At 44.1% G+C, this 27,556-nt stretch overlaps 1 protein-coding gene and 1 long non-coding RNA gene across 4 annotated transcripts in view; one reads left to right on the forward strand and one right to left on the reverse strand.

Moving 5' to 3' along the window:
• LOC119044744 (uncharacterized) overlaps positions 1-193 on the forward strand; it is a 42,572-nt gene extending 42,379 nt beyond the window's left edge. For both annotated transcript variants that reach the window (XR_008391770.1, XR_008391772.1), the window contains one exon: positions 48-193. This is a non-coding gene — a long non-coding RNA (uncharacterized LOC119044744). The remainder of the gene's footprint in view (positions 1-47) is intronic.
• The window catches only part of COL4A3 (collagen type IV alpha 3 chain), a 127,814-nt gene that overhangs the window by 40,124 nt on the left and 60,134 nt on the right, over positions 1-27,556 (reverse strand). For both annotated transcript variants that reach the window (XM_037139236.2, XM_053665707.1), the window contains exons 2-23: positions 25,436-25,492; positions 23,398-23,487; positions 22,324-22,368; positions 21,708-21,752; positions 20,968-21,030; positions 20,064-20,117; positions 19,040-19,066; positions 17,818-17,895; positions 15,495-15,557; positions 15,327-15,362; positions 13,254-13,295; positions 12,936-13,013; positions 11,252-11,314; positions 10,783-10,842; positions 9,526-9,570; positions 9,206-9,259; positions 8,271-8,312; positions 6,324-6,408; positions 5,119-5,154; positions 3,381-3,545; positions 779-871; positions 188-283 (exon numbers count right to left, since the gene is read on the reverse strand). In XM_037139236.2, the coding sequence (XP_036995131.2) occupies positions 188-283; positions 779-871; positions 3,381-3,545; positions 5,119-5,154; positions 6,324-6,408; positions 8,271-8,312; positions 9,206-9,259; positions 9,526-9,570; positions 10,783-10,842; positions 11,252-11,314; positions 12,936-13,013; positions 13,254-13,295; positions 15,327-15,362; positions 15,495-15,557; positions 17,818-17,895; positions 19,040-19,066; positions 20,064-20,117; positions 20,968-21,030; positions 21,708-21,752; positions 22,324-22,368; positions 23,398-23,487; positions 25,436-25,492 (1,417 nt within the window). The remainder of the gene's footprint in view (positions 1-187; positions 284-778; positions 872-3,380; positions 3,546-5,118; positions 5,155-6,323; positions 6,409-8,270; positions 8,313-9,205; positions 9,260-9,525; positions 9,571-10,782; positions 10,843-11,251; positions 11,315-12,935; positions 13,014-13,253; positions 13,296-15,326; positions 15,363-15,494; positions 15,558-17,817; positions 17,896-19,039; positions 19,067-20,063; positions 20,118-20,967; positions 21,031-21,707; positions 21,753-22,323; positions 22,369-23,397; positions 23,488-25,435; positions 25,493-27,556) is intronic.

A 27,556-nucleotide genomic window follows, 5' to 3' on the forward strand; every position in this document is an offset into this window, starting at 1 on the left:
AGGGAAACGCCACCTTTATGTGATTTCGTCTTGCTATATGTTAACAGCGTACATTTTGGGAAAATCTCCCTCTGAGTTCATGTGAACCACCACATCAGGACATCCAGTAGTCTGCTGCCCTTTTCCATCACCCAGTGAATGGAGCGTTTTGTACCTGCAAAAGTACGTGTTTGCAAATAATCTGTACCTGGGACTCCTTTCATGCCATCTAACCCCGGCGGTCCCGGGACACCCGGAGGCCCTGGGACAGAAGGACAGTCTGTGCACAAGAGGCCTGGTTCCCCTGCAACAAAAGCACACTTGTGTTACTCATACACCCGCACCACAGCCGCAGAAGGATGGTTTCCAGATGCACGGTCCCTTCTTACTCTGAACACTTTTCTCATGGAGTGAAAACCATGTAGGAAATTGCCCATACTCATAAAAAATCACTCATCTGTTGTAACTGCTTACTTTGTCTGTCTGAGGGTCTAAGTGTTCTTAGAAAATCCTGAGTTTAGTATAAAATGGCTAATATTTTTTCAGTGTTTCTCTCTTTGAGGGTGGGAGATAATTCACATTCTAGGAACAGCCAATGATTTATTGCATGGGTGCTGCATGATAAATGAATGAATGAATGATTAACAGATCCTCAATGAACGCTGAGCTAATGCTTTTGGAAAAGGAGCTGTCCTTGACTGTTGTTTGGGATCACTGCTGTCTTGTGGGGCAAGTCAGTGACTAGCATGGTGATGAGAACGGCTTATTCTAACAGAACAACACTGTTGATTGAACTCACCTTTGTGCCCATCGACACCTGGGATTCCTGGAGGCCCCACCTGGCCGGGACGTCCAACTTCCCCAGGTAGGCCTTTGCAAAAAACAATGCCACCTACAAAGAGACAACACCAAAGCTCATTTTTTATTTCTTTAAGTATTTTCACTTCCAATTGTCAAGTGTTTTAGTAATATGGATTATTTTATATTCATTCCCTTCACCCCTGTATTTGTTTTAGAAGCTGAGTCCTTTGAAGGTGAGATGCAATGTACAAGGCTGAAGCATGTGGACCAGCTTTTCCTTCCACATCACCTGTGAGTGGAGTTTTCTGATACTGATGTGCTGGTTCCTCGAAAACTCACTGGACGGTGTTTCTCGTCACACAAGCAACCCACATTTTCTTATTACGTTAGTTCCAGTTATTCCAAGACTTCCCCTTTGGCATTTTTAGACAAAGGGTCAAATCTTATTTTTCTTTGCACGCTGGATCTCCCTGATATATTGTAGATGCTTAGCACATACAGAGGGAAGATGCTTAGTACATACAGAGGGAAAAAGTTCTGACTCAGGACGTCAACGTCTTTCCTCCTTGTGGCTGGTTCACACGAACTGAGTTTGTCGTTTTCCTAAAGCAGCTGTCCACGAAAGCGCTTCCCAGGCTTCCACACATTATCTGTTACTAAATGTTACAATGGACAGCTAGCTACTTCTCTTGAACTACTGTTCTGTAACCTAATTTTTGGTCTTGCCATTCCAAATGTAAGTTGAAGGCCACCTTGATAAAACTAAATATTTTAAAGCGGCACCTATAGGTGCCCCAAATTTCACTGTGACAAAGCAACAGTGGAAACATTTAATCCCGATGGCCCCTGAGGTGTATTACATTGTATCTGCTTGACTGTGAAAAGGACACCCACTTTGTTATCCAGTTTTCTGTCTTTAAGATGACCGCACAGTTATTTTTAGACAGTAAAATCCAATGTCAGTTTTATACTTCATGTAGACTTCTATGTATACTTGTGATTTATACATGTGTACATACTTACACATGTTCGTACTCTCTTCAAACTTCAGCACAAATAATTTTGTACTTAGAATGTTCCAACCCCTGCATGACATGATGGGACTTGAAAGAGCAAACAAGACACAGTCCCTGACCTCAAGGAGCTTTGATTCTTGTAGCGAAAACTGACAAAGACAAGGCAATGTGAAACATTCCATGATCATGCTACGCAGACGTGTGACAGGGTGTGGGCTTGGCGAGAACTTTATGCAGGGCTTGGACGTGAAGCTGCAACTCGACGGGCAGGCAGGCATTGCTGAGACAAAGAAGAAAGCAAACCAGGGTGGTCTCCAAGGGGAGAAGGGTGGTACCTAGAGCCCCGAGGCTGACTTTAGCATCCACTAGGTCCAAGAACTGTGCATATCAAGTTTGTCATCAATAAAATGAGAACATAACCCACATCTGGAGAAAGATTTGGAGGACTAGAAATTGTTAAAAGCCCTGACACGTAGTAAGAGTTTTATTTCAGCTTTGTTTTGCTTTGTTTTCCATGTAGGTCTACACCATAACTTGGCAGTTTGGTTCTTGGACATTATATCTTTTTATTAATAGGATAATTTCTTAAATTGCTATTGGCCTAAAGAAATGCTTTTGTTTTTAAATATATTGCTCACACAACCAGACACTTAACTGAATTATCTTAGTAGTAATAAGTCTCCCAGATTATTCTTTTCATTTTTCTGTTTGTAATCATACTGTCTACAAATTTTTTTAAAGTCTCTTTTCTTTAAAAAAAAAAAGTCTCTGACGCACAGAAGATTTCTTAAGGCTATTCGGAGAGTTGAGAATAAATCACACCCCCCCCCCCCCACCCAGGGACCTGCCAGGAAAGGCATTTGAAATACAAAGAGTGACCTATGTTTCATAGGTTCCATGAAGCTATCAGCCACCATTGAGTGCTAAGTGGCTTTTGGGAGAGATGGGGAGGAACAGACACCTGCATCAGAACCTCTGGGTACCACTTTCAGTCCTGTGGGCTGCAGCTCTGTGGCCTCTGACCCACTTCCTGTGGCAGCATCTTGCCTCGTTCCCAGGCTGCCCATCGTGGCCTGGGGCTTTCCTGCTGATGCCTAAGCACCGGATGCTCTGGGAGCCGGGCAGACACAGCCTGGGGTGTGTGGGGGTGGTGAGTCCAGTCCTGGGGGAGCACATCTTTGACCATGAGAAAGAGGAGCTTGCCTCTTTCTCCCCACGGACAGATTATTCTGAGACAAAGTTACACAACTTCTTGGAAGACAGTCCCCAGGGACTGCACAAGCAGTTGCCCTTGGCCTAGGCCAACTTGATAACTGTCACTCCTTCCCTGCCTTCCCACTCTTGGCCCTGCCTCCACTCTGCCGTGTGTGGGGACTCAGGGTAGTGCTTTGCTGCCTTTGCAAAGCCGTCGTTCCTCCACAGCTGTTGTGCAGAAGGCTGATAAACTGGAACACCAGTGGAGAGCGGACCCCTAAGGTCTGCACACAGCGGTGGCCAATCTCCAAGTCAGGGCCACTGCCTGCAGTCTGCACACATCTGTCGCTGGGCAGTATACACAAAACAAGGCCCATTAGGCATCTTTACCTGGTGGTCCTGGGGGTCCCGGTGGCCCTGGAGGGCCCGGTGAGCCGGGGCAACCTGGGGACCCGGGAGGCCCCACTGCGCTCTTCCCTGGGGGTCCTTGCTCCCCTTTTCTTCCTTTCATGCCCGGTGGTCCTGGGGCTCCTTCGAGGCCAGGCTTTGATGGCCCTTGGGAAAGAAGAATCATTTTATTATAGTTTAATTGTAACAAACTAATATGAATTAGTGTTTTATTGCAGCTTACTATAGTTTTTTCCTGATTAACATATTACTTTTCAGTTGCAAAATGTGATGCATTCTGATTGATAGAAGTTGCCACATTGAAAGGTATTAACATAAAAAAATCTCCCTTTCTTCATCTGTGACCTTCTCAAATTATCACCGAGCGGCAGCGCCGTGAACGCTCCGTTCCCACGAGATCATTGACGTCATTTACGACAAGAAACTGAAACAGCACTTGGGGTGCACAGGAGTCTTTTTATTTAAAAGCACTTCATCAGCAATTCCTCAAGATATGCTAATTAGAGACTCTAAGATGCCTACTTTGCTGTACCCCAAAGAGGAAAGAGAGGAAGTTCTAATGGGAGACAGGAAGGGGCGTGGGGGAGGGGGAGGAGGCACGTCCTGGGAGAGAAGCCCGGCCCAGCGCTCCAAAGCCGGTTTCCTGCATCTCTCCGAAGATGAAGATGATGAGGATGAGGAGGGGGCAGCCCCGAATCTCTGCCTCAGAACCAGTTTAATTGTTAAGAAGGGAGCCCCTCCTCAGCAAGGGGCTGAGAAGCAAGCAAGGGTGACATCTGAATATTTCTGATTATTGAGCTTAAAGGGAAATGCCTCTGAATTGACACTGTTGCAGAGCTTTGAAATTTTCCCTCATTGGCCTGTCCATTGCTCAGGGGCCCGGCAGGTAGAAGGAACTCTTCTGTAATCTTTGGACTGACCTCTAAAGTATCCTTTTGCTCCACTGAAACTTCAAGAGATACTCACTGTTAACACTTGGATGTATATTTTTTCATGTGTACGCAAGTACACATAATATTTGTCCATTCATCTATTTTTTACAATGGCATTGTAATATACTCTTAATTTTAATTAATTTTCTACATTATGAAATAGCTTAAATATACAACATGGTAGAGAAAAACGTAATGAATGGCAGGGCGTATCAAATATTTGCTACTTTTTCTAGGTTTCCTTTCCTTTACAAAATGGCACATTGCAGCATTACAGTTATAACTGAGGCCTCTGAGGAACCATCCTTGATGCTGTTTGTCTTCCTGTCTCAACAGGCAACCATGCTAATGACTCACACTTTACGGAATTGTCTATGTATTCATAAACAATATAAATTTTACAATGTCACATAAAAAGTATAATCTATGAACTCTTATGCAACTTGAAAACTGTCATTTTTAACCAACCTAACTACTATCAAACTAGTGTTTTCTATCTCCATGCCTCCTCTGAGTTTTAAGGCTTCTGCTCAAACACCCAGGCTGCTGTCTTACGCTTGCAGTGAAGACCACCGGGAAGTAAAACAGAGCATTTCTATAACACACTGTGTTACCTTCCACTCCCTTTTCCATGGCAGGCCACGAAGTTCACAAGTAAGACTTTGCAAACACTTTCATACCAATTGATGAAAGATTTGTCTTATGTAACTAATGCAAACTTACAAGAGAACAATGTATTTTACTCTGTAATAGTATTTCTATTGATACTCCAAGAAACATGCACATACCAGGCCTTCCAGGGTCTCCGGGAGGGCCACTGGGACCTACAAATACAGAACAGTAATTAATTGCTTATGAAGCTGTAAATACTCCCCTCTTCTCATTTTTGAAATCTTGTGACAATAGTATAATAATAATAAGTATTTTCCATACTTTCCCTCCATTCTTATACAGGTAAATATTAGAAAACCCTATTTATTTAGACAAACTGCAGAGAAGAAACTGATCTCAGGTGTCTAATACTCGAAAGTGAACCGTGCGGCCGTATCCTTTTAAACGGTTCAGCAGAAACTCTCCAAGAGCCTGCCCTGTGTTTGTGCTTTGCTGGGATGGTTCAGATGCACCAGAACCAAACAGCTGGAATTGTCAAGGGGCTGCGTTTGGCCTGGTGCCCCACCTCAGATTGCTTCTAGCTTTAACACTGGCTTAAAAAAAAAATCTGTATGTATATCTACATGTATCTGTCCATTATCTAAACATACTGGGTATTTTTCCTCTAACAAAAATCTCCTTCACAATCTTGTGGCAATCAGTGATTTGCCTAGACCAGTGGTTCTTAATCCTGCTGCTGCACATTAGAATAACCCGAGGGGCATTCCCAACCTGCTAAGAGCCCAGAGCCCCATTAAACCAGGGTCACAAGGGTGCGACCCTGACGTGGCCGTTACGGGAGAAATGCCGGGGGTTCTAGTTGCAGCCAGAGGTGACCGCAGATGACCTAGACCCATTTAACCCATCAAAGGGTGTAGAATGTAAGCAAGTGTGTCTCCAGGTCATGGTGCCCGGAATCCGTAAAGCAGGGCTGCGTCACCTCCTGTCACTATTTGTGCGGATTTGCTCCCATGCCATCGTGACCCCACGGAGGTGACAGGTTTCTTACACTCCCTCAGCCTGCCCTCTGACTATGTTCGTCTCTGCCTGCCAGACTTGGACTTCACGGATTCCCACACAAAAGTAACTTAATTGCCTTGGATGGTATTTTCATACAAAAGGTTCACATAAGAATTTCAAGTGAAATTTCATAGGAAAATATCGGATTCCACAGGAAGTTTCGTATGAAAATTAGAAGACACCAACAAATACTACCACCCACAAAAACTGGGAGACTTCCTTTCTGCCCCTGCTAATTCTGGGTCTGCGAGCACAGGCCGTGCTAGTTGGAAAGAAGGGGGGAAATGACGAGCAAGCGCTCAAGGAGGAAATGTGCTCTCACCCGGGGGGCCACGAGCCCCTTTGGGACCTGGTGGGCCTGGAGTCCCCTCGTCTCCCTTTTCCTGGTATGCATCATAATATTCTGTCTTAAAGGGAAAAGAAATGAAGAAAGAGAAAGAACAGCTATTAATGGACATTCACCAAGTGCAATGACTCCAATGTCTTCAATGTGCCCTCAACTCATAGGCTTATGTGTTAGCAGAAATAGGGTAGTCCTGTGTGCAAGATGGGTAAATTTAAAGGTGAAAGTGGATGTTTCTGGTCTGGCATCAAATATTGCATGGGCTTTCAGTCAGAAATACATTTTAGGATATGACCGAGCTTGCACACTCACACTCATAAATGCATGAGCATGCACACAGACACATCTATGTCCATGTGACTACATACACAGGAATTAATGTTTTACAAAATAGTGACTTACTTTATGACACAGGATCAACTCTGATATTTTTATTCTGTTCTGTTTCACTCTTTAAAAATGCTTGTCCTGGTGCACTAAATTTATTTTAGAGCATTTTAGGACCTACACATCAAAAAATCCCCCATCAGTCGTTTCTCTACATTTCAGGACATCCCTGACTGACAATAATCAGGGACTATTGTTTCTGAGACGTTCTGTGGACCGCCTTCTGGTCTCCTTCACCAGCTGCTTCCTAAGCAGGACCCCTCTGAAGTTAGTGATGCTGCAGAGTTGCGTTGACTTGAGCATCAGAAAACACACAGGGAGCTCAGAACACTTAGCATTCCTCTGAAGTGCAACCAGAAAAGTAGTTTTCACTCACAATCAGTACAGTTGCCTTGAAGAAAAGAAGATGCAAGAAACTATAGAAGTTTTTTTTTAAAAAAAACCTCTGTTTTGTATTTTCATGTTTTGCATGGGGCCAACCACTTTGTTGGCTTGCTTAAAGATGTGGTAACAAGAGCTTTGTAGCTAAGTAATAAGTATAAAATCATTAAAAAATCATTCATAATAATAACAATAACAGAAATGTAATAATCTCCATCACAAAACCCACAATGACTTTTGCGCCCCTGCCAACTATCAGCTGAGTGCTTTCACCAAAGAGCCCGCTTCACCCTCCCGGCAATGCCCTAAAAGTGTTTCTGGACTCTGCTCATTTGAATCAACTGCCCCTCCTGTTAAGATGTAGATTTCCAGGACCGTCCTCCAGCCACTGAGTTACACTGCCCGGCCTGCAGCCTGCAGGGTCTGAGAACTGCATTCGTAATAGGACGCCTCCCAGCCCGGCAGACTGGTCTGTCAAACCCACACCATCAAAAACTGGCAGCCCTGCTCAGCACACTGAGTGTGCGAACCGCCGTCTTTGGAAGTAGGAGAGAAACAGATACGAGATCTCAGAGCCTGGGTCCCTTTTATTCCTTCCTCAAGCTGCAGAGTCACAGAATATAGAATGGGGCCACCCTGCAGTCAGGAGCTGGCAGCAATCAGTTCCACGTCCTCACTGGTGAGGGGACACTGCCTGCTGGGATCGAGACTGGCTGTGGTCAGTGGTGTTTGCTGGCCCTGCATTAAACCCACAGTCGAGCTGCTGCTGCCAGAAGGCGCAGGAGTTGCCATAATCAGCTGGAGGGGGTGGAGCCGGCTCCCTCTCCCCTGGGTGACCAGCAGTCCTTGTACTCAGGACACAGGATCGCCTTGGCCCAGGTCGGGTTAGACAGACAAAGGTTTGCTTCCTCTCCACAACCTGGAGTGGGCATCGCTAGTGCATTCCCAAGGCCAAACAAGACCAGGAAGGAATATTTGCCCATTGTCAAAAGGTCAGGTAATGACAGCAGCTATTTTCTCTTTGCTCTGATTTAGTAAAAAGGTAACTATTATAATCCCTGTCATAACCGTTAATGAGAGATCCTGATTCAAAATTTCCTTGCCATCTGGAAGGACTTGATCAAACATGACATGGACATTGTCTTTAGTGACACTTACTGGACCACGAAATCCCGGAGGGCCAATGTCCCCTTTCCGCCCCTGTGGTGGGAGACAGTTACAAATGATGAGTCCATTCATCAAAAGTATTCATGTGTTTGGCATACTTAAAAAGCAAAATGCACAGTTAAACAATAAGTCATGTTACTGTGATGCGATGCCCGAACACCAAGTCACAGCGTGAGGAACACTGACTTTAGATTATTTTCCTGGAGGGCCATATCTCGGGGACAGTCCTATCAGCAAGGTCCTGCAGAAGAAAGTGGTTGTTCTGGTGGCTCTCCAGGTGACTCCCACGCCACTACCTTCAGAGGACGTTCGTGTGCGTTCCACACTTTCAAATTGTCCCCAGATCAGAGGAACAGGGTCACCAGGCTCTGGGGTGCAAGGAGTTCCCAGAGTCCCAACTGCAAACAACCCCCTTTCTGACCTACTCAAGTGGGCATTTCAGAATTCTACTGGACATGGTATTACCATAGCACAAACCTTGAATTTGCACATGTGCCTACATACAGAAGTCATTTGAACATGTCTGTGACATGTTGGAAGAAACAAGGCGTGGAATATACCCCACAACTAACTGATGATGACCTTTCAGTGTGTAGGGACCCAGCTGGGGACTCATGGAGCCGCTCAGCCTATGCTTGACCTCCAGTGACCCCAGACTTCCTACAACCGTAGGCCTTTTCCAACTCCTTCCTCATGAGGAGCCGAAACCTCACTGGTCCAGCCAGTGTCTACTACATAGAAAAAGTTGAATATTCTTCCCATAAGGCAGCCCTTCAAGTATTTAAGTTGTTACACCTCTCATATCTTCTCAAATGTACTCAGGTATTTTAACGAGCCCTCATTGCAGTTTCTTGTACCCAGTTCCCGGGTGTGCAAACCCCAACCAGTTGCAAGAGGCTGGAGATGGGACATGAGGACGGGCTTACCTTAATGCCGTCTTCCCCCGCCAGCCCAGGCTGGCCCCTGCTGCCTTTGGCTCCCTAGAGAACAGAGCCACAAGATCGGTCAGAAGACCCGTGAATCAGTTTCTTCCATTAAAAGCAGAACAGTTTGAACTCTCTTCTGAAAAAATAATGTGTTCAGTTGATCTCTTTTCACAGTGTAAAACTATGATTCTTACATGTAATTAAAAAAAAAACTATAGGCTTTTGTTTAGTCTATAACTAGTCAGTGACTCTCACACATCCTTCTTCATCTAACAGGACTGACGTGCTCACTGTTATCAGCAGGCGACCCCCACCTTTACCTCAGTGCCAGGGAACCCGGGGGCGCCGTCTTTTCCGGGTTTCCCCTAAAACAGAAACAAAACGAAAGCATGGAATCTAACATACGAATAACTTAAACCTGGAAAACTGAGATGATATAATCATCTCCTCTCGCCCTCGGGCAAGACTGCGTGGCTGAGGCTTCCCACCCTGTTTTTAGAGGGAAACTATTATTGATCAGAGAACACCCAAATGTCCCCTCTTGCAGGCAGCGCGGAAGCCAGCCAGCATGGGGGGTCAGGGAGGGTCAAAGGAAGAAGGAGAGAAAATTAAGCTAAGCTTAAATCAGAGTTGATACTGTTCATCCAGGTTTGGAAGGAAAATCAAGGAAGCACTGAGCCGAGAAACGGACAAGAAAACTCACAAAGCAGAAGATTTCACAGTCAATATATTCATGTAAAACATTGGCAATTTCATGAACTTCAGATGTGTGTATGTTTAAACATATGTATAAAAAGTATGTTGCAGTGTCCAAACATACAGGAATTTTGAATGTACTATTATGGTTATTTGTCCTCTGATAGAATAAAAAATCATATGGGCTGAATAGTTTTCTTAGAAAAATTATATTTTTCCCCAGTATACAATTTTCAGAGTTTAAAAATAATAGGTGTTTAAATCTTTCCAGAATAGAGCTGGGTGGCAGAGACAGCGTCTGCCGCTCTACCTCCCTGCATCCGCTTCTCATCAGGGTGGACCCCATTTCCTTTGGGGAGTTGTCTTCCCCCATCTGTGTGGTTCTGATGGGGCCATGAGCTGCAGAAGCCCCACGTCCCACTGGCCTGGCCAAGTACGGCACCTTTTCCTCCTGGACACAGTTGCTTTCCCAGAATGAGGCACGTGACCCATCCTGGGCCAATCACGGCAATTCTGCAGGATTTTATATATGGACGCAGGGAGACACACTCTCTCTCCTTTCATGCTATTAACTTAAAGCTGCCTGTTGCTACATCACTCTCTTTCTCCTCACACCCGCTACGTGAAAAGTCATTTGGCAAAAGAGACAATGGGGTGAACACAGAGAGGAGCAGAAGAAATGGAGAGAGTGCTGCTCATCTTGTTCCAGGCTCTGAAGTCCTTGAAGCCTGTGGTAGCCTTGAACTTCTCATATATTTGAAGAAATAAATTTCACTTCCCCAACTTTTAAACATTTAGAAAATCTAAGCTAGTTTGAGTGGCCATCTTATGCTTGCATCTAAAGAGTCGTAAATGCTGACTGATATTATTTCCCAGTTTACCTGTGGGCCAGGTTCTCCACGGGCACCTTTTTCTGATCCATAAGAATCTCCAGGTGGTCCCTGTATTAATGAGACTTATGTCAAATTTTACAAATTACTGAATTTTAACTGACATTGATTTTTATTCACTTATCCCCTCTGGTTATTCTGCTGTATTTAAACATGTTAAAGCGATGAGTCATCTAAGAGGGAAATCTTATTTATGAGTATCAATTAATTAAAAAACAGGTGCTAAAAAACCAGATGCTGAAAGTGAATTCTCAGATGGGTGACGTTGGGTACGTGTGAAACAGGGCAAGGGTTTCAGCTACAAGTGGTCGTAAAATAGTTCTAGAGTTTCACGACCTCGGTGGTCAATTACTATTGGTCTGTAGCTAACATTAAGATTTAAAGGTAGATCACACATCAAAATGCTCACTGAGGTTTCACTTTGCATTTCAAAGGGACAACGTGACTCTAAATGACCTACTGAGGGTCCAGGAGGTCCGGCTCTGCCCTGGTCTCCCTTGTCTCCCTTCTCCCCCTTGAGGTCCTGCCAAAAAAAGTGAAGGTCATAACCAACAGATCGAACATAGTTTTACTGAATAAACCTGGAAAAGTCCTCCATCTGTTTAATGTACTGAATTTACAAAATCCTCATGTTTCTCCTGTTAACAGGACACATTGCCATTTTTCACATTAGGAATTTTATACCTGTGAACCCATCAAAACAATATACATTTTAAAAAGAAAGTATCATTTTGATCCAACTGCATTAAACTAGTTTAATTCCTGAATCAGCTTTCTATAGACAATGCCATCATTTCTGAAGTATTTTACATTCATGTTTAGCACATGGAAACTATTTTCATTGTAATCAGTTATTTTCTAAATAAACGTCACAGTGAGGGTTGGATTCATGAATCAAGTCTGATTTTGCTTTTATCATATTTCATAGATTATATTTTTTCCAATGTGTGGCTTCTGTTGAAGGCATTTTTTTCAAACTCATTCCCCTCCCCCACCCCCATTATATCTTCCAGATTAAGATTTTGTCAAGATAAGGTATTTTTTCCTATCAACTTTTGGTCAATAAAATTTTAAACTTTTAAAATTTTATTTTTGTTAATTACTTCTGGAAAAATCATTTTTTCCTTTTGGGTCAATTTTTTCCCCATTCTTCAGTGTGAATTATTATTTTTATGATATCAAATTTCACTATGTTTTGTTTTAACTTTTACTTTGAAAATTTTCATTAAAAATTATAATGGAGAGTGATGACTAAGGGCTTTTTTTTTGGTGTGATGCAAATATTCTAACTGAATGTGGTAACAGTTGAAAACTGTATGAATATACAAAAAGCCATTGAATTGTACACTAAGTCATTTTGTGGTATGTGAATTACATCTAATAAAGCTGTTAACATTCATGATTACTAAAACCCATGAACTGAATACTTTAAGAGGGTGAATACTGTGGCATGTGGCTAGATCTCAATCAAGCTGTTATTAAAACACAATTAGAAGTTTATAAGATAAGAATGGTTTGTGCTTATTTCTTTGTTCGGCCACTAGAAAACAGTTAGCTGCCTCCTTGCTTTGCCATCAACTCCCAGACATTCAGGACCAGCTGAGTGCCTAGGATTGGTGTGTTACACTGTGGTTCACTTCTTCTGAGCATTCCGCTCAGCTCCGTACCCTGAAAGCCCATGTTAGTGTCCAATAAAAGGTCCTAGTGTCCTTGGAGAGGAACAAATTGTCCTTTGGGTTACCATGGAACGATAACAATGTCCCCCATGTTATTATGACACCCTTCCATCCGCACCTTCAGGTCCTCTCCATCCAACTGGCTCCGAGCTGCACACACCCATTTTGTAATAGTTTATTCAAAATGCTCACTGAATACCCTTTCCATGTTAGTGGCAAAGAGAGGAGCTGAGGGTAAAGGGTGAGCAAAACTGGCCCTGGGCTCTACCTTCAAGAATTTTGGAAGTTGCCTGCTTCAGATTTCACATTTTCTGGCTCATGAGTAAAAAAATGGGAAGGAATCAGACCAAGAAGCTCAGTGAGATGAGGGGGCTGGGCTGCACCAGGCTGCGCTCGGATGACAGAACTTAACAAACAAGGTCAGAGAGACGGAAAGGCACAACCCCAGTCATAAAACGCCACAGTTACCGTTCTGTTGTCTGGGCCTGTTAGCGTCACTGTCACAGTGCCCGGTGGTCCAGGGGGTCCTCGTAATCCTTTCGCACCCTATAGACAAATACGGTCGAGAGTTAAAAACTAAACCACATCCCCTCTGGTGCAGTTGAGCTACCTACTTTCCCCCTTTAGTGCTTCCATAAGAAAATAGAGCAAAGGAACGCGCGCCCCCACCTAATGCCTTAGTTGCCCTGTGGCTCACTGAAGTGTGGCTCACTGAACACAAGGCGAGGCTCGCAGCTAGGGGCTGCAGCTACCCTGCCCCCCGACAAGCCACCGGTTTTACGTTACCCGCTCTCCTTTTTGTCCGATCACGTTATCACCCATGTGACCCTGCAAGAAATACAAAACCAAATTATTTTTTAGAAAAGACTATGAATAAGTTGTCTAAGTCCTTTGAAGTTCTAATATTTGTAACTGCACATTTATATTTTCATCCCCCTTCAAGGTTACGGCTGCCATTTTGTTTTATCCTAGAATAATGTATCATTTAAAAATTATAGTTGATACACAATATTATATGTTTTAGGTCCATAAGATAGTGATTCTCCATTTACATACCTTACAAAGTGATCACTGTGATAAGTCTGGTATCCACGTGTCACCGTGCAAAGTTACACTGTTCTGCACTATTCCCTGCGCTGTACGTTTTATCTCCCTGTCTTACTTATTTTATAATGAGAAGTTTGCACTTCATATTCCCCTCTACTGTCTTCACCCTCGCCCACCCCAGGGGGTTTGTTCTCTGTATGTACCAGTCTGTTCCTGTTTTGTTTCGTTTGTTCATTTGTTTGGTTTTTTAGAATCTATATACGAGTGAAGTCATTCAGTGTTTGTGTTTCTCTGACTGACTTATTTCACATAGCATCACCCCCTCAATCAAGGGTGTGTCCAAGTTGTTACAAATGAAAAGATTTCATTCTTTTTTATTGATGAATAATATTCCATTATATCTCCCCTTCTTTATCCACTTATCTACTGATGGACACCTAGAATGCTTCTATATTTTGGTGATTATAAATAACGCTGCAGTGAACATGGGGTGCACGTACTTTTTGATTCAGTGTTTTTGTATTCTTTGAATGAATGCTCAGAAATGGAATTGCTGAGTCTCACAGTAGTTCTATTTCAATTTGAGGAACCGCCATACTGTTTTCCTTAGTGGTCGCACCAATTACAACCCCACCAACAGTGCACAGGGGTTCCCATTGGTCCACATCCTCACCAACGACATCTGTTATTTGTTGACTTCTTGATAAGAACTCTTCTGACAGGCATGAGGTAGTAACTCGCTGTGAGTTTGATTTGCATTTCCCTGTTGATTAGTGACAGTGAACATTTTTTCATATGTCTGCTGTTCAGTACTAACTTCCTGGGGGGGTTCTGCCTGGCTCCACATTTTCTTACTTAGACTAACAATGAGGATCAGAATATGCCACCCTGAAATATACCACTTTGGTGTACGGATTTCTGAGTTGAAGACAATTTAGGAATGGAAAATGCATAAGTCCTCTATCCACCCCTATCTGCCCAAAGATGGTATAAATGTCCCTTTGCGGGGGTGTCCCCTCTCTCCTCTGCAGTACCAGTAACAGGAGACAACTCTTATCAGTGGAGACACCCTGACATAAATCTGCATAAGCAAACCCTACTGGAATTACCCTTTTCTTTTATTAGTTCCCCCCATGCTTTTACTTTCCCACAATTGGGACCCTTAGAAGCTCAAACCGTTTTCCTTTATATTGTCATTTCTCTACAAATTTATCTCCCCTTGTTAAAATAATACACAAACACTTCAGGATCTTCATTTCTGTGCATGTGAACTAAACCTTTTTCTTCCACTAATTTTTCTTTGTTAGGTTAATTAGCAGGGCCCCAGTCACCGAAACTAACAGAGCAGAGGAAAATTTGTTTCCTCTCTGCCACCAATAATTGGCCTTGGTAATAGAAACTCATGCACTACCCTGCGTAACGAGTGCATGTCAGTCATCTTTTACTTCCTAGCATAAGATCAGATGAGTTTCAGGATGCATCCCACTGTAAAAACGTACAGGATAAAATGGTGCGTGATCCATAGAGTTATCAGAACTGAGAAATCTATGGACTAGCAATCCAGGCCCTTTTCCTGGTAAGGAGCTCCTTATGATTGAATTAAAAGTCTTTGTATCATGTCACTGAGGTGCAGGGAGAGGAGAGGGAGGGGGAGGAGCTGCCCGCCACGCTTCCTTCCCTGCTGGGAATCCTGGGAAACCTGGTGAGTTCCCATCACATACTGGTAGGGATTCATGTGTACAATCAGGCCAGGTTTGGCTTCTACATTGATTGGGATGTTCTGGCTGATAGGACATAGGAACTATAATTTACCTTAAGTCCCGGAGGCCCCATGGTTCCTGGCAAGCCCTAAAAAAAAAAAAGTCCAGAAATTAAAATTACAGTAGGAAATGCACCAAGCCAGAAAACTGTTTATAAATTTTAGCTCTGATTCTTTTATTCGTTTTATGGCGCCTATAGCAATGGTGACTGCGTACTCACAAAGAATCCCGGAGGGCCAGGTGGGCCAACAGGTCCCGGAAAGCCTGGGAGTCCCGGCCAACCCTTTAAATTAGGAGATGAAAGAGCGAATGTACTTGTCACCCAAGAACAACGTCCATTAGTGAAGTGCATTAAAATGTCTTCATAAAATCAGAGGAACCGGATGCCTCCCATTTATGGCCCCAGTTAGTTACAAAAGGTGCCCCAAAGAGGTTGCCAAGTGTAACAGGCTGCCAGGACCATCCCGATGACACTAGTTCCAGAAAATTGGCCAGGGCAGTTGCTTTACTATAGAAAAAACTTGACAAATTTCTGAAATTTTGCTTCTTTCTCTTTTTCTCTCCTCTTCGGCAAAGGCGGCTCCTACCCTGGGGGCTCACCACCTGCTGTCCCTCTGCCTTGAATCTCCTTTCCCTAGACGGGAGCGTGACTTACTTCCTCTCCCTTTCCTTATTTTGATCCAAATATCACTCTTACCCCAGGCCTTCCCTACACATCAGATCTAAAGCTGCAACTCTCTAGGCCTGACCAGCAAGCTCAGGGGGCGAGAGCATCACCCCTACACACCAACTTTGCAGGTTTGACACCCGGCCAGGGCACACAGAGCAACCAACCAACCAATGCAGAAATTAGTGCAGCCTCAAAGCAATGTTTCCTTCTTTCTTTAAAATGCAATCATAACATTTTAAAATATATACTTAAAAAATAAAATGAAGTGCCTTGGCTGGGGTGGCCCAGTGGGTGGGGTGCTGGCCTGTGAACCAAAAGGTTGCTGCTTTGATTCCTGGTTGGGGCACATGCCTGGGTTGTGGACCCCCAGTTGGGAGTGTGTGAGAGGCAACCCATAGTTTCTCTTGCACATCTCTTGCACACTGATGTGTCTTTCCCTTTCCTTCTCCCTCCCTTCTCTTTCTATAAATAAATAAATAAGTAAGCAAGCTGCAACTCTCCTAACCCAGACATTTCCTATCCCCCATTTCTGCATTATTTTTCTCCTCAATATTTATTACTACCCCCAACACCATACACTTACTAATTTACATTTTCTTTCCCCCACCCCAACTACAATGTCAACTCCACGAAGGCAAGAATTTTTTAAAGCTATTTCCTGGCTGATTTGTGCCCTGTAGTACCCTAGAGTCTAGAAGGACCCACGGTGAGTAACGGGCATGCAGTAAATATTTCTTGCACAGACGTGTCCCACGGTTCTGTCTTTAGCAGTAGCACAGTGCAGCTCATGACTGACCCTTACTACACATTTAAGGGGTACATCCTTGCCAAGACTGTTACCATCTTCTCTCACTGGGTCCCCTGCCTTGGCATCTGGCCCCTTAGCATTTCCTCAGTAAAACCCAAGAGCCGTGATGTCCTGTATCTTCTCAGAAGCCAAGGAAGACTCCTCATCGCACGCTCCTGCAGTTCTGTAGTTTGTCATCAGTCGGCCCAGCTTGCCGGGTAGGAGTTCAGCAGCCTTAACTGACACTCTCCGACTCCTGCAGACAGTCGCTAATCTCTACCCTAGAATTGCTGCATATACTTCTGAACAAAGTTAACAGATTTCTGGTTAATTAGCCTGGAAGTTAGTTCCTGTGACTTATGGCTACCAGAAGATCTTTTGGAATCATCAAATAAAGCACACAAGCCCGGCCCCCCCGGCCCCCTCAATAGTTACATTGCCTTGTAGCCATTCTGGGTCCCCCACCCCCAGGCTACATGCTCAGAGATCAGAAAGCAGACTATTCCACAGAGAAATATGCATTTCAGTAAAACCCTGTTATTTACTACCATGCAAATTTTACAGTAGAGCTGTTACTGAACATTACAGTTTTTAGATTGTGTTCGATGTACCATACAAACTTAGCCTTGATTCTAACAAATACAGAAGAAGTGGAACCTAACTGCTCCTGGAAGATTCTACCATAGCTTTAGGAAAGCTTGGGTCCCTGAGACTTAAGAAGAGGTGAAAAGGTGTACATATGAATCAACTTTTTACGTCAGCTTCAGGTACTTTCTTATCACAAGATGAACGTTTTACAGCGGAGTCAAGTGGATATGTAAGTAGAAGACATATGAATGTTATATTTAAAATGTTCTTAGGAGAGTGAGAAAGAGCTATAGGGACAAAGAGGGAGGAGAAAAAGCATACAAAGCAAAAGAGTTACAGACAGAGAAGGAAAAGGAGAAGAAAGAGGGAGAGAAAGAGGGAAAAGCCATGGAAAGAACGAGAAGGACACACATAGGGACAGAGACAGAAAGACGCAGGACGGGACAACAGAGAGGGAGGGGCTGAGCGTGGTAGAACTCTTCTCCCAAGTGCTTGTACCTGTAATCCTGGAGCTCCCGGCAACCCGGGGTCACCTCTTCCATCAAGTTCCCTGTCTTCTCCTTCCGCAGGAGCGCCCTTGAAAATGAAGTTCCTCAAACATGGTAAATGTTGTAGTTGCAAACTCCTTTTAAGTGCTTATTCAAGGTCATGGCACTTCAAGGATAAAGGTGCTTTCCAGTGTGAATGACAAAAGGGCTCTGGGGTCCCCATGCCAGGGCTGACAAGCTCAGTGACCAAAAGTGACCACACAGAGTGGTCTGAAAAAAATTCCGAACTGGGCGAGTCATGGCGGGCGGCCACCTCCCAGGCCTGTAGGTTCCTTAACAAAGGATCCTCAGTGAGCCCTGCCCCTGCTCTCATGCATCTAAGATGATATACCTTTGAAATGTCAGGGTCATGTTCTTTTCTAGACCACAGAGCACCAGACCCCAGAACCCTTCATTGTTATCGTGCCCCCCCACCCCTGCCTACATCGCTATGTGCTGGAAACATTAACCACCCTGTACCCACCAGTGTGAATGAAGTATGTGTCTGTCCATTTTGCTTCTTGTCCAGGCCTAGAGATGTCCCCACTTTGCTTTCTCCCACCGCCTTCATCTACCACCAAGGGATTTCATGCACCTTCCTTGTGTTTTCTCCTTGGGTTCTCAGTTCTTAAAAGGAACTGCAAATTCGCCTCTGCAGCCCGTTCTCAATCTTTTGAGAGCTTGCTTTTGGGCATGTTCTCAAAATATTTGCCTCAATAACCTCTCATAAAACTTTCCTTTAGGTCTGAATGTATATACTTAGAGAAAGGGTTTATTGGTTTGTAGTGATTCCACTTGGAAGGATTCAAAGCATTTTCATATTTTCTAAAATGACCAGTTAACTGCAGAAGGAAGGAAGGAAGACACCAGGATGACAGAGCGTTTCCCAAGATACTGGGGTCAATGGCAATTCCTGACCTGGAATGTGGGGCCCAGGCCAGGAGGCCAGGGCTCTTCTCCTAGTCTCTATTTCCTTAGAGGATTAAACAAAACTTGTATTTTGTAAAGATACATTTATGACAAGAGATATAAGACATTGTTCCACAGAAATAAATATCATGTCCCAATTACAATGGTTTCTGGATTAATGATGAAATCTCCTTTGTAATTGTGTATATCTTATTATTTAAAAGAAGTCCCTTTCACATGTACATTGACAGATTTCCGATAATAATATGCCTCAAATGACTCACCTTTTCTCCTTTTAAACCAACAGCCCCCTAGAAAAAAGCAGTGGCATATGAACAACCGGGCACAAACCAAGGAAACGATGTCCTCCTTCTCTCTGCTGCTCTGCCCCCCCCCCACCGTGGACTTCCTGTCACCGAGTCACTGTCCCGTCCACTCCCCTCACTGCCCAGTCTCTTCTCCAGTCATGTCACCTGCGGACTTCCTGTCCTGCTCATCTCCCACTCACGCTTCAGTCCCACATCTGCCTTCTGCCTCTTGCTGTCCCGGGGCCTCTCCCTTGCTAAGGTCTGCCATGATTTTGACATCGCTAAAGTGGATGACAAAAATGCCAGTTTTCATCTTCCTGGACTTCCCAGCAGCCTTCGGCAGCTGTCTGCCGCTCCTCTCCAAGCAAGGGTGGCAAGAAAAGCACATTTAAATGTTCAGCCTGGAAACAGAAAATCATCTACCACGCCCACAACCCCGCCCTGCAGCCGTCATTAGGAATGAATGGCCCAACGCTATTCGAAACACACACACACACACAAAGGTTTGACAAACTTTTGTAAATCTTACATCTCTATTAATTTTTTAAAAAGATGAGTAAGATTGTTTTGGACTTTTGGGGGGTAGACTTTAAAGGTGTAATTTGAAACCTATCTCTCCCGGCTTCCATAAGACACGCCTCCCGGGCTCCTTCTTCCACCAGGGCTGCTCTGCTTTTATCCTCCCATTCTCCGGGTCAAAGACTTAAGTCCTGGCTCTAAGCCCCTCCTCCGCACTCTCACTTCCTGAGTGACCCCCCCTCCCAGTCTCTCCTCTGCCTATTATACAGCTCCCCTCTGTGCCTTTAAAGCAAAAAGAGCCTCCAAGGGCAACCCTGAACTCCTAAGTCATTTCTTCCTTTGCTCTTCAGCTATCCGTGGAATGTTTACTATTGGCGGCTCCAGACACCCCCATGATGGATCTCCATATACGGTCCTTCTGGAATAAACCACCTACATTCTACTTTATGTTTTTGAGGGGCAGTTAGACATGCAGACCTACCGGGACCCCTGGGTAGCCTGGTGTCCCTGGGAATCCTGGAAATCCTCGCTCACCCTGGGAGAAAGAACAAGTAAAGCCTGTCATTCTTCTTGGTTGTTCCAAAACAGTCTGTCGAACTATTTTCCTTCTTTCTCTCTTCCGACCCTACAGGGTAAATCTAGGCAAAGTAATTACGTTCCTTATGGCTACTGGGTCATGAGGCTGAAGGCCAGAAAACCATTATCTTAATTGAAAACATGATTAAAATCTATTGTTTCTCAAATTATGCATAAATGGCAAACGTCTAATTGTGCCCAAAACTTTTTAATTGCTGTTTCCTTGAAACGTCAGTGACTAGTTCTTTCTTGGCCACCATTCCGGAGAAGAGAGAGCACAGTCAGGAAACAATAAGATGAGTGACCATCCAAAAGCTCAGTCCACAAATGACCCGTGGACATGCACGATGGGGTGGGGACTGGCAGGGGGAGCGGCGGTGGGGGTGGGCAGGGGAGAGCAACGAAAGAACATTGGGTCAACTGTAATAGAACAACAATGAAAAAAAAAAAGAAAAACAAAACAAACAGAGAAGTTCAGTCCTTCTTTTCCAAAGAAGTATTTTGCATCCCAAGCTTGAGTTTCCAATTTGTATACCCTTACAACCTCAGATAAAAAGAACCAGTTATCTTTTCGTGAGAAAATATGAGAGAACTTCCTCCAAAGACCATCAGAAACTGAGGCACTGGAAAAGAACACAGGCAAGGTTCCGGTGCCAACATCACACACTTCTGCTCTGAAGACATGTGCCGCCTCTTCTGGTTAAAGGAGTGGTTCAAGGAAAGCCCATCCTACTGCATTACTACTTCATCTTAGTTGATTCTTGCAGCAAAACATCCACTCATCATCTCCTGGGTAAGAAGTACATTACCTTAGAGCCATTGCATCCTGGTAACCCTGGGAGGCCGTAAGGTCCCGGATAGCCTGGGGTTCCCTGGAAACAGAGCGAGTTTCAAAAAGGGGACATACCAACCGGGCCCTGGGACCAGGAGGAAGCAGTGAGGAAGCCAAGGTGAGGAAGAAGAGGGGCTAACTGAGATACTGATTTAAACATAATTGGTTACTTAAATAATTGAGTGGTAAATGTGCTTATTTCAGAGAACCACTGAAACAAAAATCCTAGCGAATAAAATGGGTTAATTAAAACAAAGAATTGTCAAGTGAAATACAACTAGTTTAAATAAAACAAAAGGCCTTTCTATATAACATGAAATCTCTTAACAGGCTGTTCGAAGCTGGGGGAAAGGAAAAAGAAAAGGGCAATGGGCACAGAGTTAACTATTTTAAAGTTAATTATATGGCGTTAAACAGTTGTTCTATGCTGGTCTTTTATTCTATTCTATTCTTTTCTTTTGCTGTATTATCCTCCCCAATCCCATCCTGTTCTAACTCATCCTACCCTAACCTATTCTGGTTTTTTGGACAATGCAATTTGATTTTTTTTTTGACCCACCAATTTATACTCCAACATACTATGCTGTTCTACCTTGCCATTTTCATCAAGTAGTGAATTTATCAATACCCATTTCCTTGTGATGTTGATTTAATGCCTTTACTAAAATGAGCTTACTTTTTATGTTTTTAGTTACACATTTTTTCCCCATTACTTACTGGAAGTCCAGGAGGACCTGAAAATCCTGGTAATCCAGTTATTCCCTAAAGACAAAGAAAAGGGGTAGGGTGGCGAGAAAAACACTTTTAAAATGTTCTACTTGTAAATAGAAGATCATCTACCATGCCCATAACTCTACCCTGCAGCTATAATTAGGAATGGCCCAACACTATTTGAAACACACACACACACACACACACACACACACACACACGGTTTGACAAACTTTTGTAAATCTTACATTTCTATTAATTTTAAAAAGAGATGAGTAAGATGAGTGGATTTTGAGGGGTGGACTTTAAAGGCATAATTTGATTATAGCCTAGTGCTCTGATCTTCCATGAAAACCGGTGTGTGGGTATGCACCAGACACAGAACATCATTCCACGCGGTTCCTTCATTCTTTCTCATCAACTAATACCAACCCCACCTACTCACAACTGTTTTGACTTCTGCCGCTATAGATTAATTGTACCTGTCCTTAAAACTTCATCCCTAGAAGTGTACCATACACAGTGTGCTCCTTTGTGACATCTGTGTACCTCCTACAGTGCAGAGTTCTCTTTTCAAAATGGAACTCATCCAACAATCAGGGTGGGTGGGTGGACGACTCACCCTGACACCTTTGGGACCAGTGGGGCCTGGAAGTCCTCGAGAGCCCTAGGTCCAAGCGGAAACACAGAAGTCAACACCAACAAATCATTGGGCACCAAAACCAATAAATCAAAGGCCCCAGTTTTATTGGCACGCCAGCGTTGCCCTGGTGATTATTTCGTTGTTAACATGGCTTAGGTACTCACTTGTTTCACTGGAGCTAAAATAGTTATCAGTAAGGATGAAAAAAATTTCATGGGAACCCTTGCTACTCATAGGAAGGGTCTAACATTATTAGTATGGTCCGAGAGCTTGTTAGAAAAGCAGGATCCCAGGTCCCCCACCTCCCTGACTTATTGATTCCAAATCTGCACTTGAACAAGATGCAGCCGTGAGTCAGTTCACTTCGGTGCCTGAAAGTTCGGTCAACCCCCCACGCCAGCCAGACGCTGCCGAGGTCCGATAAGAGAAATACTTGACTAACAAGACATACCTGCCACGCCCAGATAAACAAACAGCAAAGTACCCACGGCCTGAGCCAGAGATAAACTTGCTCTGGGCACATAAAGAACACAGTTGGAGGCCCTGTTTCTTAGGAAATAATAACCTTAAATGGATACAGTTTTAACTAGGCCCCTTGGGTGTGAAAGCTCTCTTGTCCAAAAGCTTTTTTCCTCATTCCTGAGAGGGTCAGTGTGTTTTCATATTTGTGATGATTTGAGAAGAGGATTGTTACAGAGTCTTCTGAGACTGGACTGTGGACACCCAACAGCGTGGGGGGAGGGGAGACTGCCCAGGGGAAGGTGAAAAGGACTCGTCCTTCCGTGAAGAAGAGAAGAAGGGAGAGGCCGATGCAGGTGTAGCAGCCTAATAGTGTGGGGAGGAGGAGAAAGCTGAGTAGGGGACTCGGAGATAATCACGACCATTCTCAGTGATGGTCTTGGAATAGGAAGCAGCTGTGAGGGCCAGCAGGCATCTGCCGTGGCACCCTCCCATGTGCCCAGAGCGGGGATTCTCCCCATGTTCTCAGCAGCGCAGGGGTAGGTGCAAAGGTCAGGTGGACTGTGCATACCTCGGCCTTACAGGCTGACATACCTTGGGTCCCTGCGGTCCGGGCGAGCCTTCGGGGCCTGGGAATCCCTTCTGGCCGGGAGACCCAGGGGGTCCGGGAAAACCTTTCTCCCCCTGTTAAAACCAAAGCAAGACGAGGAACACGCAGAACAGAAACGATTCAACAACAGACACAGCCTTCACCATTGTGCAGCTTTTTAAAAAAATGACTTGATAACGTTTTGCACATCTTTTTCCCATTAGAAGCAAACGAAAGTAGCCCTTGGCAGCGAGTGTATCAGTAACTGAACAGCTGGCTGCTCCCAGCACTTGTCCACAGGCTGGGAAGTGCTGGTCCTCGGTCTGTAAACACGATTCCCTAAGTGGCAGAGCTGTACAGACCAGAGACTGAAGCGGGGAATCGGGAACGGAGGGGAAACCCCTCTGGAAAACTCTAGGTCCGTGGAGCGTGTTTGTGGGAGACGGAGAGAGTGAGGCTGAGGCGCAGGAACGTGTCTGGGAGTGCGCAGACCTGCTCTGTGGATGGGAAAGGACGACAGGAAGCCTGTGGGTTTCGGTCCTCCTCGGTTACTCAGGGATCAGTCATCCCATCGGATACTTATGTAGGAGATGCAGCACAGATATCATGGGGGTCAGAAGCGTCCAGTATGAGCTAAACAGTGTTTTAGAAAGAGCGAGGTGATATTATGGGAAAGCCCCCAGTAACGAGTGAGTGAAAGTAATTTAGGCCCAAAGAGTGACATGGTTCTGCCCACAAAGAATTTTCCCATGCACATGGACCCTTTAACAGTAAAGGCCACCACTTGATTCAGTCAATTTAGTTACACAATTGGCAAGTTAAGTTTTGAGAGAAAGTCAGAGTACACATACTCAATAAAAAAAGAAATAGCCCTGCCTGGTATAGCTCAGTGGATTGAGCGCAGGCCTGCGAACCAAAGGATCGTGGTTTGATTCCCAGTCAGGGCACATGCCTGGGTTGCAGGCCAGTTCCCAGCAGGGGACACATGAGAGGCATCCATACATTGATATTTCTCTCCCTCTCTCCTTTCCCTCTAAAGATAAATAAATTAAATCTTAAAGAAAAGAAATAAATAAAAGAATTTGCTAGACTTCTCTCAATACTCAAGCACCTTCACACATCCTGGAATAGCATCTTGCACACAGTAGGGATTCAATAATGCTTCTTGCAGGCAAGAATGAATCACACAGCTTTCCAACATGAATCTGAATATGCTATATTAATAGCTTCTGGGGAAAAACCCATAAATCAAACTACACATGAATTTTAGAATAATTTAAAATAAATATAATAATAGCTATTATAATTGGCATGTAAATGTATGTAAATTATTTTTTCTAAAGAGCTTAAAATATTTTCTTTTAAAAATATTTTTAAGTAGTCACCTTTCAGTATTGTTAAGCAATTCATCAGTGTACTGAGGAAAAGGTTTTGTAAACAAAGACAGTACTGCAGTTCAGCCTGTGTCTTCATTATCACAAATTGCAAGCTAATGAAGCGAATTAATGAGATTTCTGGGCAGTCCTTTTTTTTTCTTGAATTGTGCAATGGAGCTACTTCCCTCTGCTCAACTTTTACCTCAACTAGAGTGCTGCTACAAGGTGCTGCCACCAGGGGGCGCGCCTGCATCAACGCTGCGGGACAAAATTGGAGGATTTCAAGGTTTATGTCAAAGTGAGTGAATCAAGCTATTTTCAGTTGTTCTCTTGTGTTTAGCAACACTGTAATAGGGTATACATAAACTTTCCTTTTTGCTAACTTGCTTTTTTTTCTTTACAGGCCAAGAGAGTTTAAAATAACTGCGAGTATTTACACAAGCCACCTGAAGCTTCCTGGAAGGCCTTTTTTGGGGGGAGGGGGGGAGGGGGAGGAGGGAGGGGTCAGGTTAATGTTTACATGCAATCACTTTAACATTGGATTTGGAAAATGTAATAACATACTGCTAATCTTTCTGCTGTTAATGAAAGAAGAACATGAATTCCTGGATGAGCTCCACAGAGAAAAGAGGCAGAATGAAGGGAAGAATTAAGGTTCTGTTTTCACCTTCTCTCCTTTGGTCCCCTCGCAGAAGCACAGGCCTTTGTCCTTACAGACGCAGCCCTAGGAGGAGGGAAAGAGGAAGAGTTTTGTGTAAAAACAGCTTAGTAAGTCCCGACCGACCAGGCAGAAGCAAACACAGTTGCCTGTTCTTGGAGCTGCCAACACTGACCATTAGCAGCCACGTGATACCTCGGCAATGTGTCAATAAAAATGGAGCGGGCAAGTAGAAGCTGTTGCGCACAGAAGAACTGTCAGGTGAGTGTACACGATTCATATGGTATTTCGGGATTTTAAGAAATGTATGCACGGAGAAAGGCCAGCTGTGCTTGTTTGTGAACAATTTGTCCTTGGGCCGTGTGAAGCTGCCGTGGCTGTGGGTCAATGTGGGCTGATGGGGGCAAGTGTCGTGAGCTCAGCATAACGTACACCTATGTTTTTGTGCATCTTCTTCTATAGGTGACCCGAAGGTTTTCTTTTCCTGAAATGATTCCAAACTGAGAAGAGACAATCAGTACCCATGGTGTGTCTTCGAAGAGAACAAACTAATTCACTAACGCGAATATCAGAGTGCTCTTTCTTATTAAAAAAAATTGAGCTGTGAGCTTGGCAGCTCTTACCTATCTAACAGGTCACTTGTGAACACACAGCCCCAGCTTACACACCTGTGCACATGCCGGCTGTGAGGAAGGTAAATTTTCAGTATGTTCTCTAGCCCTGGCTGGGTAGCTCTGCTGGTTACAGCATCATCCCCGATACATCAAGGTTACAGGTTAGAGCCCCAGTCAGGACACGTAGAAGAATCAACCAACAAATGCAAAAACAAGTGGAACAACAAATCCATGTCTCTGTCTGTCCCCCCCCCAAAAAGTCTATATAACATTTTTTTTAAATGCAAAAGGTTCTCTGCCAGCAAAGGAACAAAAAGAGAAACAGTTTCATACAGCGGGTTTAAAATTTGTTTTGACACATATTCTATGATTATATATTTATCTTTGTTCTTTGGCTTAATATTAACTGAAAATCAGTTCTCCTCCTCCTTCATCCCCCAAAAAACATCAATCAACAGCAGAGGCTGGGCCAGGCTATACCATGTGCTGGCTGACAGGAGAAATACAAAGAAACCACCTCAGACAGTCCCAAGGTGGGGACTTTTTTTGCGCAATCAAAATGAAAATACACCAACAAAAGCATGTTTCACTGAACCTCTTTCCTGAGCCTATGGCAGTAGACTATGATGTCATTCAAAAAGGGGGGTACCTAGTAATGTCAGACACTCATCATTGATCCTCACCACATTAACATCCATCACGATTTATTCGCACATGCCAACTGTGCATATATGAATGGAGGGCAACTGATTGAAAAGAAAAGTCTATATTTTTAAGGTTTGGGTATTTGGTATTTTTTAGAAAACCAAATATTCCCAATTTTCCTCTCGTGGGAATGCTTGAGGCCATTAAGTCAGATCTGACTTAATTATTTTAATTGTGTCTTTCTAGATTTCTAAACTTTTATGTTCATTTGAACCGAGTATTTAAGTACACTAAATGTCTTCTAAACTAATGTGCTAATCGAGTTTTCTGGTATGCTAATATCTGCTAAAGTGGTTAGTCAGTGGCCCTCGGAGTGTGGATCTACAAACCAGCAGGAGCAGCACCTCCCAGAAACTGGAAAGACATGCAAATTCGTGGCCCCCACCATGATCTGCTTTAACCGGTCCCTGGGTGATTCTGATAGCATTACTCCAACATCCAAAAGCTAGTCTGCAGCATACAGCTAATTCTCTAAAGTTTTCTGAACACTATGTCATCTGAGGTCCTAATTTGTGGGTCTGCTTTTTTTATTGTGATGGCCTTTCTCCTTTCATTCCAACGAGCGAGCCAGGCTTGCCTACTCCTCACTGTAGAGACGGATGCTTTTCTCACTGAGGACAGAGTCTTCCTGCAGCCAAGGCTGTTCCCGGCTTTCGTTTTTGAAGTGTGAGGACTTCAAAAGGTTGTCCCAAAAGTGGAGGGATCAGCTTGCTGCCCCCACACAGAATCTGTAGGAGGGAGCTGGGCCTCAGCAAGGGAAGTCTGAGTCTTGCACCCACTGTGCCCAGACACCAGGCAAGGAAGCTCAGTG

This window comes from Artibeus jamaicensis, unplaced genomic scaffold, assembly GCF_021234435.1.
Source record: "Artibeus jamaicensis isolate MK-2021 breed Jamaican fruit bat unplaced genomic scaffold, CSHL_Jam_final contig_1015, whole genome shotgun sequence".
In the NCBI taxonomy this organism is placed as follows: Eukaryota; Metazoa; Chordata; class Mammalia; order Chiroptera; family Phyllostomidae; genus Artibeus; species Artibeus jamaicensis.